The sequence below is a fragment of the Coregonus lavaretus genome (genome assembly GCF_964263955.1).
Source record: "Coregonus lavaretus genome assembly, contig: HAP1_SCAFFOLD_2141, whole genome shotgun sequence".
NCBI classification, from domain to species: Eukaryota; Metazoa; Chordata; class Actinopteri; order Salmoniformes; family Salmonidae; genus Coregonus; species Coregonus lavaretus.
The window spans coordinates 58,177-77,500 of NW_028165131.1; the positions used below are offsets into that span (position 1 = coordinate 58,177).

Here is a 19,324-nt window from a genome sequence, read left to right on the forward strand (position 1 = left end):
AACAGGAACAGGGGGAGGAACAGGGACAGGAACAGGGACTGGGACAGGAACAGGAACAGGGACAGGAACAGGGGGAGGAACAGGAACAGGAACAGGGACAGGGGGAGGAACAGGAACAGGGACAGGAACAGGAACAGGAACAGGGGGAGGAACAGGAACAGGAACAGGGACAGGAACAGGAACAGCGGGAGGACGTAGCGGGTTGAGGTGGAACCTTTCATCCCAGGGTTCAGGGCCGGGGGGGGGGGGGGGGGTGGGGGGGGGAACGTTTTACGAGGGAGGACACTTTGTACAGCCGCACTTCACCACCTTCTCCACTTCCTGTACGAAGGAGGAGCCGTCGGTGCAGTGGAAGGTGTATTTCCTGCGTTTGGAGCGTAGAGGGGTGCAGCAGCCTATCCCGCCCCCCCCTTCGGCCCCCTCCGGACAGGAGCCGCGGCACTCTAGACGGGAGACCTTCTCCTGGGTTTGGCACGCCGAATAGCCCCTCTGGAGCTGGTGGACATCTCGGAACCGTTCCCCTCGACAGACCACCTCTACAGGGGAAGAGAGAGAGAGAAGAAGAAGAGCTTAGAGAGGGAGAGAGAGAGGGGGGGGTAGTTAGAGGAAGAGATGACTTAGAGAGGGAGAGAGAGAGAGAGGGGGGGTAGTTAGAGGAAGAGATGACTTAGAGAGGGAGAGAGAGAGAGGGGATAGTTAGAGGAAGAGATGACTTAGAGAGGGAGAGAGAGAGAGAGGGGGGATAGTTAGAGGAAGAGATGAATTAGAGAGGGAGAGAGAGGGGGGGGGGTGTAGTTAGAGGAAGAGATGACAGAAAGGGAGAGAGAGAGGGGGGGTAGTTAGAGGAAGAGATGACTTAGAGAGGGAGAGAGAGAGAGAAGGGGGATAGTTAGAGGAAGAGATGACTTAGAGAGGGAGAGAGAGAGGGGGGATAGTTAGAGGAAGAGATGACTTAGAGAGGGAGAGAGAGGGGGGGGGGTAGTTAGAGGAAGAGATGACTTAGAGAGGGAGAGAGGGGGGGTAGTTAAAGGAAGAAATGACTTAGAGAGGGAGAGAGGGAGAGAGAGAGGGGGATAGTTAGAGGAAGAGATGACTTAGAGAGAGAGAGCGAGAGGGGGGATAGTTAGAGGAAGAGATGACTTAGAGAGGGAGAGCGAGAGGGGGGATAGTTAGAGGAAGAGATGACTTAGAGAGAGAGAGCGAGAGGGGGGATAGTTAGAGGAAGAGATGACTTAGAGAGGGAGAGAGGGGGGGTAGTTAAAGGAAGAAATGACTTAGAGAGGGAGAGAGGGAGAGAGAGAGGGGGATAGTTAGAGGAAGAGATGACTTAGAGAGAGAGAGCGAGAGGGGGATAGTTAGAGGAAGAGATGACTTAGAGAGGGAGAGAGAGAGGGGGGGGTAGTTAGAGGAAGAGATGACTTAGAGAGGGAGAGAGGGGGGGTAGTTAAAGGAAGAAATGACTTAGAGAGGGAGAGAGGGGGATAGTTAGAGGAAGAGATGACTTAGAGAGGGAGAGAGGGAGAGAGAGAGGGGGGTAGTTAGAGGAAGATATGACTTAGAGAGGGAGAGAGAGAGAGAGAGAGGGGGGGATAGTTAGAGGAAGAGATGACTTAGAGAGGGGGGGGGGGTAGTTAGAGGAAGAGATGACAGAGAGGGAGAGGGGGGGGGTAGTTAAAGGAAGAAATGACTTAGAGAGAGAGAGAGAGAGAGAGAGGGGGGGGATAGTTAGAGGAAGAGATGACTTAGAGAGGGAGAGAGAGAGAGAGGGGGGGATAGTTAGAGGAAGAGATGACTTAGAGAGGGAGAGAGGGAGAGAGAGAGGGGGATAGTTAGAGGAAGAGATGACTTAGAGAGAGAGAGCGAGAGGGGGGATAGTTAGAGGAAGAGATGACTTAGAGAGGGAGAGAGAGAGAGAGGGGGGATAGTTAGAGGAAGAGATGACTTAGAGAGGGGGGGGGTAGTTAGAGGAAGAGATGACAGAGAGGGAGAGGGGGGGGTAGTTAAAGGAAGAAATGACTTAGAGAGGGAGAGAGAGAGAGAGAGAGGGGGGGGGATAGTTAGAGGAAGAGATGACTTAGAGAGGGAGAGAGAGAGAGAGGGGGGGATAGTTAGAGGAAGAGATGACTTAGAGAGAGAGAGCGAGAGGGGGGATAGTTAGAGGAAGAGATGACTTAGAGAGGGAGAGAGAGAGAGAGAGGGGGGATAGTTAGAGGAAGAGATGACTTAGAGAGGGAGAGAGAGAGAGGGGGGGTAGTTAGAGGAAGAGATGACTTAGAGAGGGGAGGGTAGTTAGAGGAAGAGATGACAGAGAGGGAGGGGGGGGGTAGTTAGAGGAAGAGATGACTTAGAGGGGGAGAGAGAGAGGGGGGATAGTTAGAGGAAGAGATTACTTAGGGGGGGGGGTAGTTAGAGGAAGAGATGACAGAAAGGGAGAGAGAGAGAGGGGGATAGTTAGAGGAAGAGATGACTTAGAGAGGGAGAGAAAGAGAGAGGGGGGATAGTTAGAGGAAGAGATGACTTAGAGAGGTAGAGAGAGAGAGAGGGGGGATAGTTAGAGGAAGAGATGACTTAGAGAGGGAGAGAGAGAGAGAGGGGGGATAGTTAGAGGAAGAGATGACTTAGAGAGGGAGAGAGGGGGGATAGTTAGAGGAAGAGATGACTTAGAGAGCGAGAGAGAGAGAGAGAGGGGGATAGTTAGCGGAAGAGATGACTTAGAGAGGGAGAGAGAGAGGGGGGATAGTTAGAGGAAGAGATGACTTAGAGAGGGAGAGAGAGCGAGAGGGGGGATAGTTAGCGGAAGAGATGACTTAGAGAGGGAGAGAGAGAGGGGGGATAGTTAGAGGAAGAGATGACTTAGAGAGGGAGAGAGAGAGAGAGAGAGGGGGGGGATAGTTAGAGGAAGAGATGACTTAGAGAGAGAGAGCGAGAGGGGGGATAGTTAGCGGAAGAGATTACTTAGAGAGAGAGAGCGAGAGGGGGGATAGTTAGAGGAAGAGATGACTTAGAGAGGGAGAGAGAGAGAGAGAGGGGGGATAGTTAGAGGAAGAGATGACTTAGAGAGGGGGGGGTAGTTAGAGGAAGAGATGACAGAGAGGGAGAGGGGGAGGGGTAGTTAAAGGAAGAAATGACTTAGAGAGGGAGAGAGAGAGAGGGGGGGATAGTTAGAGGAAGAGATGACTTAGAGAGGGAGAGAGAGAGAGAGGGGATAGTTAGAGGAAGAGATGACTTAGAGGGGGGGGTAGTTAAAGGAAGAGATGACAGAGGGAGAGAGAGGGGGGGTAGTTAAAGGAAGAGATGACTTAGAGAGGGAGAGAGAGAAAGAGAGAGGGGGGATAGTTAGAGGAAGAGATTACTTAGAGAGGGAGAGAGAGAGGGGGGGATAGTTAGAGGAAGAGATGACTTAGAGAGGGAGAGAGAGAGAGAGGGGATAGTTAGAGGAAGAGATGACTTAGAGAGAGAGAGCGAGAGGGGGGATAGTTAGAGGAAGACATGACTTAGAGAGGGAGAGAGAGAGAGAGAGAGGGGGGGATAGTTAGAGGAAGACATGACAGAAAGGGAGAGAGAGAGGGGGGTAGTTAGAGGAAGAGATGACTTAGAGAGGGAGAGAGAGAGGGGGGGATAGTTAGAGGAAGAGATGACTTAGAGAGAGAGAGAGAGGGGGGGTAGTTAGAGGAAGAGATTACTTAGAGAGGGAGAGAGAGAGGGGGGGATAGTTAGAGGAAGAGATGACTTAGAGAGAGAGAGCGAGAGGGGGGATAGTTAGAGGAAGAGATGACTTAGAGAGGGAGAGAGAGAGAGAGAGGGGGGGGGATAGTTAGAGGAAGAGATGACTTAGAGAGGGAGAGAGAGAGAGAGAGAGGGGGGGGATAGTTAGAGGAAGAGATGACTTAGAGAGAGAGAGCGAGAGGGGGGATAGTTAGCGGAAGAGATTACTTAGAGAGAGAGAGCGAGAGGGGGGATAGTTAGAGGAAGAGATGACTTAGAGAGGGAGAGAGAGAGAGAGGGGGGGATAGTTAGAGGAAGAGATGACTTAGAGAGGGGGGGGTAGTTAGAGGAAGAGATGACAGAGAGGGAGAGGGGGATGGGTAGTTAAAGGAAGAAATGACTTAGAGAGGGAGAGAGAGAGAGGGGGGGATAGTTAGAGGAAGAGATGACTTAGAGAGGGAGAGAGAGAGAGAGAGGGGATAGTTAGAGGAAGAGATGACTTAGAGGGGGGGGTAGTTAAAGGAAGAGATGACAGAGGGAGAGAGAGGGGGGGTAGTTAAAGGAAGAGATGACTTAGAGAGGGAGAAAGAGAGAGGGGGGAAAGTTAGAGGAAGAGATTACTTAGAGAGGGAGAGAGAGAGGGGGGGATAGTTAGAGGAAGAGATGACTTAGAGAGGGAGAGAGTGAGAGAGGGGATAGTTAGAGGAAGAGATGACTTAGAGAGAGAGAGCGAGAGGGGGGATAGTTAGAGGAAGAGATGACTTAGAGAGGGAGAGAGAGAGAGAGAGAGGGGGGGATAGTTAGAGGAAGAGATGACAGAAAGGGAGAGAGACAGGGGGGTAGTTAGAGGAAGAGATGACTTAGAGAGGGAGAGAGAGAGGGGGGGGATAGTTAGAGGAAGAGATGACTTAGAGAGAGAGAGAGAGAGGGGGGTAGTTAGAGGAAGAGATTACTTAGAGAGGGAGAGAGAGAGGGGGGGATAGTTAGAGGAAGAGATGACTTAGAGAGAGAGAGCGAGAGGGGGGATAGTTAGAGGAAGAGATGACTTAGAGAGGGAGAGAGAGAGAGAGAGAGGGGGGGATAGTTAGAGGAAGAGATGACTTAGAGAGGGGGGGGTAGTTAGAGGAAGAGATGACAGAGGGGGAGAGGGGGGGGGGGGGTAGTTAAAGGATGAAATGACTTATAGAGGGAGAGAGAGAGAGAGAGGGGGGATAGTTAGAGGAAGAGATGACTTAGAGAGGGAGAGAGAGAGAGAGAGGGGGGATAGTTAGAGGAAGAGATGACTTAGAGAGGGAGAGAGAGAGAGGGGGCGTAGTTAGAGGAAGAGATTACTTAGAGAGAGGGGGGGTAGTTAGAGGAAGAGATGACTTAGAGAGGGAGAGAGAGAGAGAGGGGGGATAGTTAGAGGAAGATATGACTTAGAGAGGGAGAGAGAGAGAGGGGGGATAGTTAGAGGAAGAGATTACTTAGAGAGGGGGGGGGTAGTTAGAGGAAGAGATGACAGAGAGGGAGAGAGGGGGGGGTAGTTAGAGGAAGAGATGACTTAGAGGGGGGGTAGTTAGAGGAAGAGATGACAGAAAGGGAGAGAGAGAGGGGGGTAGTTAGAGGAAGAGATGACTTAGAGAGGGAGAGAGAGAGAGAGGGGGGATAGTTAGAGGAAGAGATGACAGAGAGGGAGAGAGGGGGGGGGGTAGTTAGAGGAAGAGATGACTTAGAGGGGGGGTAGTTAGAGGAAGAGATGACAGAAAGGGAGAGAGAGAGGGGGGTAGTTAGAGGAAGAGATGACTTAGAGAGGGAGAGAGAGAGAGAGGGGGGATAGTTAGAGGAAGAGATGACTTAGAGAGGGAGAGAGAGGGGGGGATAGTTAGAGGAAGAGATGACTTAGAGAGGGAGAGAGAGAGAGAGAGGGGGGATAGTTAGAGGAAGATATGACTTAGAGAGGGAGAGAGCGAGAGGGGGGATAGTTAGAGGAAGAGATGACTTAGAGAGGGAGAGAGAGAGAGAGAGAGAGAGGGGGGATAGTTAGAGGAAGAGATGACTTAGAGAGGGGGGGGTAGTTAGAGGAAGAGATGACAGAGAGGGAGAGGGGGGGGGGGTAGTTAAAGGATGAAATGACTTAGAGAGGGAGAGAGAGAGAGAGAGAGAGGGGGGATAGTTAGAGGAAGAGATGACTTAGAGAGGGAGAGAGAGAGAGAGAGGGGGGATAGTTAGAGGAAGAGATGACTTGGGGGGGTAGTTAAAGGAAGAGATGACAGAGGGAGAGAGAGGGGGGGGTAGTTAAAGGAAGAGATGACAGAGAGGGAGAGAGAGAGAGAGAGAGAGGGGGGATAGTTAGAGGAAGATATGACTTAGAGAGGGAGAGAGAGAGAGGGGGGATAGTTAGAGGAAGAGATTACTTAGAGAGGGGGGGGTAGTTAGAGGAAGAGATGACAGAGAGGGAGAGGGGGGGGGGTAGTTAGAGGAAGAGATGACTTAGAGGGGGAGAGAGAGAGAGGGGGGATAGTTAGAGGAAGAGATTACTTAGAGGGGGGGGTAGTTAGAGGAAGAGATGACAGAAAGGGAGAGAGAGAGGGGGGGTAGTTAGAGGAAGAGATGACTTAGAGGGAGAGAAAGAGAGAGGGGGGATAGTTAGAGGAAGAGATGACTTAGAGAGGTAGAGAGAGAGAGAGGGGGGATAGTTAGAGGAAGAGATGACTTAGAGAGGGAGAGAGAGAGAGAGGGGGGATAGTTAGAGGAAGAGATGACTTAGAGAGGGAGAGAGGGGGGATAGTTAGAGGAAGAGATGACTTAGAGAGCGAGAGAGAGAGAGAGAGGGGGATAGTTAGCGGAAGAGATGACTTAGAGAGGGAGAGAGAGAGGGGGGATAGTTAGAGGAAGAGATGACTTAGAGAGGGAGAGAGAGCGAGAGGGGGGATAGTTAGCGGAAGAGATGACTTAGAGAGGGAGAGAGAGAGGGGGGATAGTTAGAGGAAGAGATGACTTAGAGAGGGAGAGAGAGAGAGAGAGAGGGGGGGGATAGTTAGAGGAAGAGATGACTTAGAGAGAGAGAGCGAGAGGGGGGATAGTTAGCGGAAGAGATTACTTAGAGAGAGAGAGCGAGAGGGGGGATAGTTAGAGGAAGAGATGACTTAGAGAGGGAGAGAGAGAGAGAGAGGGGGGATAGTTAGAGGAAGAGATGACTTAGAGAGGGGGGGGTAGTTAGAGGAAGAGATGACAGAGAGGGAGAGGGGGAGGGGTAGTTAAAGGAAGAAATGACTTAGAGAGGGAGAGAGAGAGAGGGGGGGATAGTTAGAGGAAGAGATGACTTAGAGAGGGAGAGAGAGAGAGAGGGGATAGTTAGAGGAAGAGATGACTTAGAGGGGGGGGTAGTTAAAGGAAGAGATGACAGAGGGAGAGAGAGGGGGGGTAGTTAAAGGAAGAGATGACTTAGAGAGGGAGAGAGAGAAAGAGAGAGGGGGGATAGTTAGAGGAAGAGATTACTTAGAGAGGGAGAGAGAGAGGGGGGGATAGTTAGAGGAAGAGATGACTTAGAGAGGGAGAGAGAGAGAGAGGGGATAGTTAGAGGAAGAGATGACTTAGAGAGAGAGAGCGAGAGGGGGGATAGTTAGAGGAAGACATGACTTAGAGAGGGAGAGAGAGAGAGAGAGAGGGGGGGATAGTTAGAGGAAGACATTACAGAAAGGGAGAGAGAGAGGGGGGTAGTTAGAGGAAGAGATGACTTAGAGAGGGAGAGAGAGAGGGGGGGATAGTTAGAGGAAGAGATGACTTAGAGAGAGAGAGAGAGGGGGGGTAGTTAGAGGAAGAGATTACTTAGAGAGGGAGAGAGAGAGGGGGGGATAGTTAGAGGAAGAGATGACTTAGAGAGAGAGAGCGAGAGGGGGGATAGTTAGAGGAAGAGATGACTTAGAGAGGGAGAGAGAGAGAGAGAGGGGGGGGGATAGTTAGAGGAAGAGATGACTTAGAGAGGGAGAGAGAGAGAGAGAGAGGGGGGGGATAGTTAGAGGAAGAGATGACTTAGAGAGAGAGAGCGAGAGGGGGGATAGTTAGCGGAAGAGATTACTTAGAGAGAGAGAGCGAGAGGGGGGATAGTTAGAGGAAGAGATGACTTAGAGAGGGAGAGAGAGAGAGAGGGGGGGGATAGTTAGAGGAAGAGATGACTTAGAGAGGGGGGGGTAGTTAGAGGAAGAGATGACAGAGAGGGAGAGGGGGAGGGGTAGTTAAAGGAAGAAATGACTTAGAGAGGGAGAGAGAGAGAGGGGGGGATAGTTAGAGGAAGAGATGACTTAGAGAGGGAGAGAGAGAGAGAGAGGGGATAGTTAGAGGAAGAGATGACTTAGAGGGGGGGGTAGTTAAAGGAAGAGATGACAGAGGGAGAGAGAGGGGGGGTAGTTAAAGGAAGAGATGACTTAGAGAGGGAGAGAGAGAAAGAGAGAGGGGGGATAGTTAGAGGAAGAGATTACTTAGAGAGGGAGAGAGAGAGGGGGGGATAGTTAGAGGAAGAGATGACTTAGAGAGGGAGAGAGAGAGAGAGGGGATAGTTAGAGGAAGAGATGACTTAGAGGGGGGGGTAGTTAAAGGAAGAGATGACAGAGGGAGAGAGAGGGGGGGTAGTTAAAGGAAGAGATGACTTAGAGAGGGAGAGAGAGAAAGAGAGAGGGGGGATAGTTAGAGGAAGAGATTACTTAGAGAGGGAGAGAGAGAGGGGGGGATAGTTAGAGGAAGAGATGACTTAGAGAGGGAGAGAGAGAGAGAGGGGATAGTTAGAGGAAGAGATGACTTAGAGAGAGAGAGCGAGAGGGGGGATAGTTAGAGGAAGACATGACTTAGAGAGGGAGAGAGAGAGAGAGAGAGGGGGGGATAGTTAAAGGAAGAAATGACTTAGAGAGGGAGAGAGAGAGAGGGGGGGATAGTTAGAGGAAGAGATGACTTAGAGAGGGAGAGAGAGAGAGAGGGGATAGTTAGAGGAAGAGATGACTTAGAGGGGGGGGTAGTTAAAGGAAGAGATGACAGAGGGAGAGAGAGGGGGGGTAGTTAAAGGAAGAGATGACTTAGAGAGGGAGAGAGAGAAAGAGAGAGGGGGGATAGTTAGAGGAAGAGATTACTTAGAGAGGGAGAGAGAGAGGGGGGGATAGTTAGAGGAAGAGATGACTTAGAGAGGGAGAGAGAGAGAGAGGGGATAGTTAGAGGAAGAGATGACTTAGAGAGAGAGAGCGAGAGGGGGGATAGTTAGAGGAAGACATGACTTAGAGAGGGAGAGAGAGAGAGAGAGAGGGGGGGATAGTTAGAGGAAGACATGACAGAAAGGGAGAGAGAGAGGGGGGTAGTTAGAGGAAGAGATGACTTAGAGAGGGAGAGAGAGAGGGGGGGATAGTTAGAGGAAGAGATGACTTAGAGAGAGAGAGAGAGGGGGGGTAGTTAGAGGAAGAGATTACTTAGAGAGGGAGAGAGAGAGGGGGGGATAGTTAGAGGAAGAGATGACTTAGAGAGAGAGAGCGAGAGGGGGGATAGTTAGAGGAAGAGATGACTTAGAGAGGGAGAGAGAGAGAGAGAGGGGGGGGGATAGTTAGAGGAAGAGATGACTTAGAGAGGGAGAGAGAGAGAGAGAGAGGGGGGGGATAGTTAGAGGAAGAGATGACTTAGAGAGAGAGAGCGAGAGGGGGGATAGTTAGCGGAAGAGATTACTTAGAGAGAGAGAGCGAGAGGGGGGATAGTTAGAGGAAGAGATGACTTAGAGAGGGAGAGAGAGAGAGAGGGGGGGGATAGTTAGAGGAAGAGATGACTTAGAGAGGGGGGGGGTAGTTAGAGGAAGAGATGACAGAGAGGGAGAGGGGGAGGGGTAGTTAAAGGAAGAAATGACTTAGAGAGGGAGAGAGAGAGAGGGGGGGATAGTTAGAGGAAGAGATGACTTAGAGAGGGAGAGAGAGAGAGAGAGGGGATAGTTAGAGGAAGAGATGACTTAGAGGGGGGGGTAGTTAAAGGAAGAGATGACAGAGGGAGAGAGAGGGGGGGTAGTTAAAGGAAGAGATGACTTAGAGAGGGAGAGAGAGAAAGAGAGAGGGGGGATAGTTAGAGGAAGAGATTACTTAGAGAGGGAGAGAGAGAGGGGGGGATAGTTAGAGGAAGAGATGACTTAGAGAGGGAGAGAGTGAGAGAGGGGATAGTTAGAGGAAGAGATGACTTAGAGAGAGAGAGCGAGAGGGGGGATAGTTAGAGGAAGAGATGACTTAGAGAGGGAGAGAGAGAGAGAGAGAGGGGGGGATAGTTAGAGGAAGAGATGACAGAAAGGGAGAGAGACAGGGGGGGTAGTTAGAGGAAGAGATGACTTAGAGAGGGAGAGAGAGAGGGGGGGATAGTTAGAGGAAGAGATGACTTAGAGAGAGAGAGAGAGGGGGGGTAGTTAGAGGAAGAGATTACTTAGAGAGGGAGAGAGAGAGGGGGGGATAGTTAGAGGAAGAGATGACTTAGAGAGAGAGAGCGAGAGGGGGGATAGTTAGAGGAAGAGATGACTTAGAGAGGGAGAGAGAGAGAGAGAGAGGGGGGGATAGTTAGAGGAAGAGATGACTTAGAGAGGGGGGGGTAGTTAGAGGAAGAGATGACAGAGGGGGAGAGGGGGGGGGTAGTTAAAGGATGAAATGACTTATAGAGGGAGAGAGAGAGAGAGAGGGGGGATAGTTAGAGGAAGAGATGACTTAGAGAGGGAGAGAGAGAGAGAGAGGGGGGATAGTTAGAGGAAGAGATGACTTAGAGAGGGAGAGAGAGAGAGGGGGCGTAGTTAGAGGAAGAGATTACTTAGAGAGAGGGGGGGTAGTTAGAGGAAGAGATGACTTAGAGAGGGAGAGAGAGAGAGAGGGGGGATAGTTAGAGGAAGATATGACTTAGAGAGGGAGAGAGAGAGAGGGGGGATAGTTAGAGGAAGAGATTACTTAGAGAGGGGGGGGTAGTTAGAGGAAGAGATGACAGAGAGGGAGAGAGGGGGGGGGTAGTTAGAGGAAGAGATGACTTAGAGGGGGGGTAGTTAGAGGAAGAGATGACAGAAAGGGAGAGAGAGAGGGGGGTAGTTAGAGGAAGAGATGACTTAGAGAGGGAGAGAGAGAGAGAGGGGGGATAGTTAGAGGAAGAGATGACAGAGAGGGAGAGAGGGGGGGGGGGTAGTTAGAGGAAGAGATGACTTAGAGGGGGGGTAGTTAGAGGAAGAGATGACAGAAAGGGAGAGAGAGAGGGGGGTAGTTAGAGGAAGAGATGACTTAGAGAGGGAGAGAGAGAGAGAGGGGGGATAGTTAGAGGAAGAGATGACTTAGAGAGGGAGAGAGAGGGGGGGGATAGTTAGAGGAAGAGATGACTTAGAGAGGGAGAGAGAGAGAGAGAGGGGGGATAGTTAGAGGAAGATATGACTTAGAGAGGGAGAGAGCGAGAGGGGGGATAGTTAGAGGAAGAGATGACTTAGAGAGGGAGAGAGAGAGAGAGAGAGAGAGGGGGGATAGTTAGAGGAAGAGATGACTTAGAGAGGGGGGGGTAGTTAGAGGAAGAGATGACAGAGAGGGAGAGGGGGGGGGGGGTAGTTAAAGGATGAAATGACTTAGAGAGGGAGAGAGAGAGAGAGAGAGAGGGGGGATAGTTAGAGGAAGAGATGACTTAGAGAGGGAGAGAGAGAGAGAGAGGGGGGATAGTTAGAGGAAGAGATGACTTGGGGGGGTAGTTAAAGGAAGAGATGACAGAGGGAGAGAGAGGGGGGGGTAGTTAAAGGAAGAGATGACTTAGAGAGGGAGAGAGAGAGAGAGAGAGAGGGGGGATAGTTAGAGGAAGATATGACTTAGAGAGGGAGAGAGAGAGAGGGGGGATAGTTAGAGGAAGAGATTACTTAGAGAGGGGGGGGTAGTTAGAGGAAGAGATGACAGAGAGGGAGAGGGGGGGGGGGGTAGTTAGAGGAAGAGATGACTTAGAGGGGGAGAGAGAGAGAGGGGGGATAGTTAGAGGAAGAGATTACTTAGAGGGGGGGGTAGTTAGAGGAAGAGATGACAGAAAGGGAGAGAGAGAGGGGGGGTAGTTAGAGGAAGAGATAATAAATAAAAAATAAATTGGTCATTTAGCAGACGCTCTTATCCAGAGCGACTTACAGGAGCAATTAGGGTTAAGTGCCTTGCTCAAGGGCACATCGACAGATTTTTCACCTAGTCGGCTTGGGGATTAGAACCAGCGACCTTTCGGTTACTAGTACAACGCTCTTAACCACTAAGCTACCTGCCGCCCAGGTGACTTAGAGAGGGATGACTTAGAGAGGGAGAAAGAGAGAGAGGGGGGATAGTTAGAGGAAGAGATGACTTAGAGAGGGAGAGAGAGAGGGGGGATAGTTAGAGGAAGAGATGACTTAGACAGGGAGAGAGAGAGAGAGAGAGAGGGGGATAGTTAGCGGAAGAGATGACTTAGAGAGGGAGAGAGAGAGGGGGGATAGTTAGAGGAAGAGATGACTTAGAGAGGGAGAGAGAGAGGGGGGGATAGTTAGAGGAAGAGATGACTTAGAGAGAGAGAGCGAGAGGGGGGATAGTTAGCGGAAGAGATGACTTAGAGAGAGAGAGCGAGAGGGGGGATAGTTAGAGGAAGAGATGACTTAGAGAGAGAGAGAGAGAGAGAGAGGGGGGATAGTTAGAGGAAGAGATGACTTAGAGAGGGGGGGGGTAGTTAGAGGAAGAGATGACAGAGAGGGAGGGGGGGTAGTTAAAGGAAGAAATGACTTAGAGAGAGAGAGAGAGAGAGAGAGACAGAGGGGGGGTAGTTAGAGGAAGAGATGACTTAGAGAGGGAGAGAGAGAGAGAGGGGGGGGTAGTTAGAGGAAGAGATGACTTAGAGAGGGAGAGAGAGAGAGAGAAGGGGATAGTTAGAGGAAGAGATTACTTAGAGAGAGGGGGGGTAGTTAGAGGAAGAGATGACTTAGAGAGGGAGAGAGAGGGGGGGATAGTTAGAGGAAGAGATTACTTAGAGAGGGAGAGAGAGAGGGGGGGGTAGTTAGAGGAAGAGATGACTTAGAGAGGGAGAGAGAGAGAGAGGGGGGGTAGTTAGAGGAAGAGATGACTTAGAGAGGGAGAGAGAGAGAGAGGGGGGGATAGTTAGAGGAAGAGATGACTTAGAGAGAGAGAGAGGGGGCGTAGTTAGAGGAAGAGATTACTTAGAGAGAGGGGGGGTAGTTAGAGGAAGAGATGACTTAGAGAGGGAGAGAGAGAGAGGGGGGGGTAGTTAGAGGAAGAGATAACTTAGAGAGGGAGAGAGAGAGGGGGGATAGGTAGTGGAAGAGATGACTTAGAGAGGGAGAGAGAGAGAGAGGGGGGGATAGTTAGAGGAAGAGATGACTTAGAGAGAGAGAGAGAGAGAGAGAGGGGATAGTTAGAGGAAGAGATTACTTAGAGGGGGGGAGAGAGAGAGAGGGGGGATAGTTAGAGGAAGAGATGACTTAGAGAGGGAGAGAGAGAGAGAGGGGGGTAGTTAGAGGAAGAGATGACTTAGAGAGGGAGAGAGAGAGAGAGGGGGGGTAGTTAGAGGAAGAGATGACTTAGAGAGGGAGAGAGAGAGAGAGGGGGGGATAGTTAGAGGAAGAGATGACTTAGAGAGAGAGAGAGGGGGCGTAGTTAGAGGAAGAGATTACTTAGAGAGAGGGGGGGTAGTTAGAGGAAGAGATGACTTAGAGAGGGAGAGAGAGAGAGGGGGGGGGTAGTTAGAGGAAGAGATAACTTAGAGAGAGAGAGAGAGAGGGGGGGATAGTTAAAGGAAGAAATGACTTAGAGAGGGAGAGAGAGAGAGGGGGGGATAGTTAGAGGAAGAGATGACTTAGAGAGGGAGAGAGAGAGAGAGGGGATAGTTAGAGGAAGAGATGACTTAGAGGGGGGGGTAGTTAAAGGAAGAGATGACAGAGGGAGAGAGAGGGGGGGGTAGTTAAAGGAAGAGATGACTTAGAGAGGGAGAGAGAGAAAGAGAGAGGGGGGATAGTTAGAGGAAGAGATTACTTAGAGAGGGAGAGAGAGAGGGGGGGATAGTTAGAGGAAGAGATGACTTAGAGAGGGAGAGAGAGAGAGAGGGGATAGTTAGAGGAAGAGATGACTTAGAGAGAGAGAGCGAGAGGGGGGGATAGTTAGAGGAAGACATGACTTAGAGAGGGAGAGAGAGAGAGAGAGAGGGGGGGATAGTTAGAGGAAGACATGACAGAAAGGGAGAGAGAGAGGGGGGTAGTTAGAGGAAGAGATGACTTAGAGAGGGAGAGAGAGAGGGGGGGATAGTTAGAGGAAGAGATGACTTAGAGAGAGAGAGAGAGGGGGGGTAGTTAGAGGAAGAGATTACTTAGAGAGGGAGAGAGAGAGGGGGGGATAGTTAGAGGAAGAGATGACTTAGAGAGAGAGAGCGAGAGGGGGGGATAGTTAGAGGAAGAGATGACTTAGAGAGGGAGAGAGAGAGAGAGAGGGGGGGGGATAGTTAGAGGAAGAGATGACTTAGAGAGGGAGAGAGAGAGAGAGAGAGGGGGGGGATAGTTAGAGGAAGAGATGACTTAGAGAGAGAGAGCGAGAGGGGGGATAGTTAGCGGAAGAGATTACTTAGAGAGAGAGAGCGAGAGGGGGGATAGTTAGAGGAAGAGATGACTTAGAGAGGGAGAGAGAGAGAGAGGGGGGGGATAGTTAGAGGAAGAGATGACTTAGAGAGGGGGGGGTAGTTAGAGGAAGAGATGACAGAGAGGGAGAGGGGGAGGGGTAGTTAAAGGAAGAAATGACTTAGAGAGGGAGAGAGAGAGAGGGGGGGATAGTTAGAGGAAGAGATGACTTAGAGAGGGAGAGAGAGAGAGAGAGGGGATAGTTAGAGGAAGAGATGACTTAGAGGGGGGGGGTAGTTAAAGGAAGAGATGACAGAGGGAGAGAGAGGGGGGGGTAGTTAAAGGAAGAGATGACTTAGAGAGGGAGAGAGAGAAAGAGAGAGGGGGGGATAGTTAGAGGAAGAGATTACTTAGAGAGGGAGAGAGAGAGGGGGGGATAGTTAGAGGAAGAGATGACTTAGAGAGGGAGAGAGTGAGAGAGGGGATAGTTAGAGGAAGAGATGACTTAGAGAGAGAGAGCGAGAGGGGGGATAGTTAGAGGAAGAGATGACTTAGAGAGGGAGAGAGAGAGAGAGAGAGGGGGGGATAGTTAGAGGAAGAGATGACAGAAAGGGAGAGAGACAGGGGGGTAGTTAGAGGAAGAGATGACTTAGAGAGGGAGAGAGAGAGGGGGGGGATAGTTAGAGGAAGAGATGACTTAGAGAGAGAGAGAGAGGGGGGGTAGTTAGAGGAAGAGATTACTTAGAGAGGGAGAGAGAGAGGGGGGGGATAGTTAGAGGAAGAGATGACTTAGAGAGAGAGAGCGAGAGGGGGGATAGTTAGAGGAAGAGATGACTTAGAGAGGGAGAGAGAGAGAGAGAGAGGGGGGGATAGTTAGAGGAAGAGATGACTTAGAGAGGGGGGGTAGTTAGAGGAAGAGATGACAGAGGGGGAGAGGGGGGGGTAGTTAAAGGATGAAATGACTTAGATAGAGGGAGAGAGAGAGAGAGGGGGGATAGTTAGTAGAGGAGATGACTTAGAGAGGGAGAGAGAGAGAGAGAGGGGGGATAGTTAGAGGAAGAGATGACTTAGAGAGGGAGAGAGAGAGAGGGGGCGTAGTTAGAGGAAGAGATTACTTAGAGAGAGGGGGGGGTAGTTAGAGGAAGAGATGACTTAGAGAGGGAGAGAGAGAGAGAGGGGGGATAGTTAGAGGAAGATATGACTTAGAGAGGGAGAGAGAGAGGGGGGATAGTTAGAGGAAGAGATTACTTAGAGAGGGGGGGGGGTAGTTAGAGGAAGAGATGACAGAGAGGGAGAGAGGGGGGGGGTAGTTAGAGGAAGAGATGACTTAGAGGGGGGGTAGTTAGAGGATGACAGAAAGGGAGAGAGAGAGGGGGGGTAGTTAGAGGAAGAGATGAATTAGAGAGGGAGAGAGAGAGAGAGGGGGGATAGTTAGAGGAAGAGATGACAGAGAGGGAGAGAGGGGGGGGGGGGTAGTTAGAGGAAGAGATGACTTAGAGGGGGGGTAGTTAGAGGAAGAGATGACAGAAAGGGAGAGAGAGAGGGGGGTAGTTAGAGGAAGAGATGACTTAGAGAGGGAGAGAGAGAGAGAGGGGGGATAGTTAGAGGAAGAGATGACTTAGAGAGGGAGAGAGAGGGGGGGAATAGTTAGAGGAAGAGATGACTTAGAGAGGGAGAGAGAGAGAGAGAGGGGGGATAGTTAGAGGAAGATATGACTTAGAGAGGGAGAGAGCGAGAGGGGGGATAGTTAGAGGAAGAGATGACTTAGAGAGGGAGAGAGAGAGAGAGAGAGAGAGGGGGGATAGTTAGAGGAAGAGATGACTTAGAGAGGGGGGGGTAGTTAGAGGAAGAGATGACAGAGAGGGAGAGGGGGGGGGGGTAGTTAAGGATGAAATGACTTAGAGAGGGAGAGAGAGAGAGAGAGAGAGGGGGGATAGTTAGAGGAAGAGATGACTTAGAGAGGGAGAGAGAGAGAGAGAGGGGGGATAGTTAGAGGAAGAGATGACTTGGGGGGGTAGTTAAAGGAAGAGATGACAGAGGGAGAGAGAGGGGGGGGTAGTTAAAGGAAGAGATGACTTAGAGAGGGAGAGAGAGAGAGAGAGAGAGGGGGGATAGTTAGAGGAAGATATGACTTAGAGAGGGAGAGAGAGAGAGGGGGGATAGTTAGAGGAAGAGATTACTTTGAGAGGGGGGGGGTAGTTAGAGGAAGAGATGACAGAGAGGGAGAGGGGGGGGGGGGTAGTTAGAGGAAGAGATGACTTAGAGGGGGAGAGAGAGAGAGGGGGGATAGTTAGAGGAAGAGATTACTTAGAGGGGGGGGTAGTTAGAGGAAGAGATGACAGAAAGGGAGAGAGAGAGGGGGGGTAGTTAGAGGAAGAGATAATAAATAAAAAATAAATTGGTCATTTAGCAGACGCTCTTATCCAGAGCGACTTACAGGAGCAATTAGGGTTAAGTGCCTTGCTCAAGGGCACATCGACAGATTTTTCACCTAGTCGGCTTGGGGATTAGAACCAGCGACCTTTCGGTTACTAGTACAACGCTCTTAACCACTAAGCTACCTGCCGCCCAGGTGACTTAGAGAGGGATGACTTAGAGAGGGAGAAAGAGAGAGAGGGGGGATAGTTAGAGGAAGAGATGACTTAGAGAGGGAGAGAGAGAGGGGGGATAGTTAGAGGAAGAGATGACTTAGACAGGGAGAGAGAGAGAGAGAGAGAGGGGGATAGTTAGCGGAAGAGATGACTTAGAGAGGGAGAGAGAGAGGGGGGATAGTTAGAGGAAGAGATGACTTAGAGAGGGAGAGAGAGAGGGGGGGATAGTTAGAGGAAGAGATGACTTAGAGAGAGAGAGCGAGAGGGGGGATAGTTAGCGGAAGAGATGACTTAGAGAGAGAGAGCGAGAGGGGGGATAGTTAGAGGAAGAGATGACTTAGAGAGAGAGAGAGAGAGAGAGAGGGGGGATAGTTAGAGGAAGAGATGACTTAGAGAGGGGGGGGGTAGTTAGAGGAAGAGATGACAGAGAGGGAGGGGGGGTAGTTAAAGGAAGAAATGACTTAGAGAGAGAGAGAGAGAGAGAGAGACAGAGGGGGGGTAGTTAGAGGAAGAGATGACTTAGAGAGGGAGAGAGAGAGAGAGGGGGGGGGTAGTTAGAGGAAGAGATGACTTAGAGAGGGAGAGAGAGAGAGAGAAGGGGATAGTTAGAGGAAGAGATTACTTAGAGAGAGGGGGGGGTAGTTAGAGGAAGAGATGACTTAGAGAGGGAGAGAGAGGGGGGGATAGTTAGAGGAAGAGATTACTTAGAGAGGGAGAGAGAGAGGGGGGGGTAGTTAGAGGAAGAGATGACTTAGAGAGGGAGAGAGAGAGAGAGGGGGGGTAGTTAGAGGAAGAGATGACTTAGAGAGGGAGAGAGAGAGAGAGGGGGGGATAGTTAGAGGAAGAGATGACTTAGAGAGAGAGAGAGGGGGCGTAGTTAGAGGAAGAGATTACTTAGAGAGAGGGGGGGGTAGTTAGAGGAAGAGATGACTTAGAGAGGGAGAGAGAGAGAGGGGGGGGTAGTTAGAGGAAGAGATAACTTAGAGAGGGAGAGAGAGAGGGGGGATAGGTAGTGGAAGAGATGACTTAGAGAGGGAGAGAGAGAGAGAGGGGGGGATAGTTAGAGGAAGAGATGACTTAGAGAGAGAGAGAGAGAGAGAGAGGGGATAGTTAGAGGAAGAGATGACTTAGAGAGGGAGAGAGAGAGAGAGGGGGGATAGTTAGAGGAAGAGATGACTTAGAGAGGGAGAGAGAGAGAGAGGGGGGATAGTTAGAGGAAGAGATGACTTAGAGGGGGGGGGGGTAGTTAGAGGAAGATATGACTTAGAGAGGGAGAGAGAGAGAGAGGGGGGATAGTTAGAGGAAGAGATGACTTAGAGAGGGAGAGAGAGAGGGGGGATAGTTAGAGGAAGAGATGACTTAGAGAGGGAGAGAGAGAGAGAGAGGGGGGATAGTTAGAGGAAGAGATGACTTAGAGAGGGAGAGAGAGCGAGAGGGGGGGTAGTTAAAGGAAGAGATGACAGAGAGGGAGAGAGAGAGGGGGGGGGGATAGTTAGAGGAAGAGATGACTTAGAGGGAGAGAGGGGGGGTAGTTTAAGTAAGAAATGACTTAGAGAGGGAGAGAGAGAGAGAGAGAGGGGGGATAGTTAGAGGAGGAAGAAATGACTTAGAGAGGGAGAGAGAGAGGGAGGATAGTTAGAGGAAGAGATGACTTAGAGAGGGAGAGAGAGAGAGGAGAGAGAGGGGGGATAGTTAGAGAAGAGATGACAGAGAGGGGGGGGTAGTTAGAGGAAGAGATGACTTAGAGAGGGAGAGAGAGAGAGGGGGGATAGTTAGAGGAAGAGATGACTTAGAGAGGGAGAGAGAGAGAGGGGGGGGATAGTTAGAGGAAGAGATGACCTATAGAGAGAGAGAGAGAGAGGGGGGGATAGTTAGAGGAAGAGATTACTTAGAGAGGGGGGGGGGTAGTTAGAGGAAGAGATGACTTAGAGAGGGAGAGAGAGAGAGAGAGAGAGAGAGAGAGAGGGGGGGGGGTAGTTAGAGGAAGAGATGACAGAGAGGGAGAGAGGGGGGGTAGTTAAAGGAAGAAATGACTTAGAGAGGGAGAGAGAGAGAGAGAGAGAGGGGGGATAGTTAGAGGAAGAGATTACTTAGAGAGGGAGAGAGAGGGGGGGGTAGTTAAAGGAAGAGATGACTTAGAGAGGGGGAGAGAGAGAGGGGGGATAGTTAGAGGAAGAGATTACTTAGAGGGGGGGGGGTAGTTAGAGGAAGAGATGACAGAGGGAGAGAGAGGGGGGGTAGTTAAAGGAAGAGATGACTTAGAGAGGGCGAGAGAGAGAGAGAGAGAGAGAGGGGGGATAGTTAGAGGAAGAGATTACTTAGAGAGGGAGAGAGAGAGGGGGGTAGTTAAAGGAAGAGATGACTTAGAGAGGGGGGAGAGAGAGAGGGGGGATAGTTAGAGGAAGAGATGACTTAGAGAGGGGAGAGAGAGGGGGGGTAGGTAGAGGAAGAGATGACTTAG

At 50.7% G+C, this 19,324-nt stretch overlaps 1 protein-coding gene across 1 annotated transcript in view; it reads right to left on the reverse strand.

Moving 5' to 3' along the window:
- Positions 1-270: 270 nt before the first annotated feature.
- LOC311116243 (slit homolog 2 protein-like) overlaps positions 271-19,324 on the reverse strand; it is a gene marked incomplete at its 3' end in the record, with an annotated part of 29,480 nt that continues 10,426 nt past the window's right edge. Inside the window, exon 5 of the mRNA XM_084191353.1 lies at positions 271-536. Coding sequence (XP_084047479.1) covers positions 271-536 — 266 coding nt within the window. The remainder of the gene's footprint in view (positions 537-19,324) is intronic.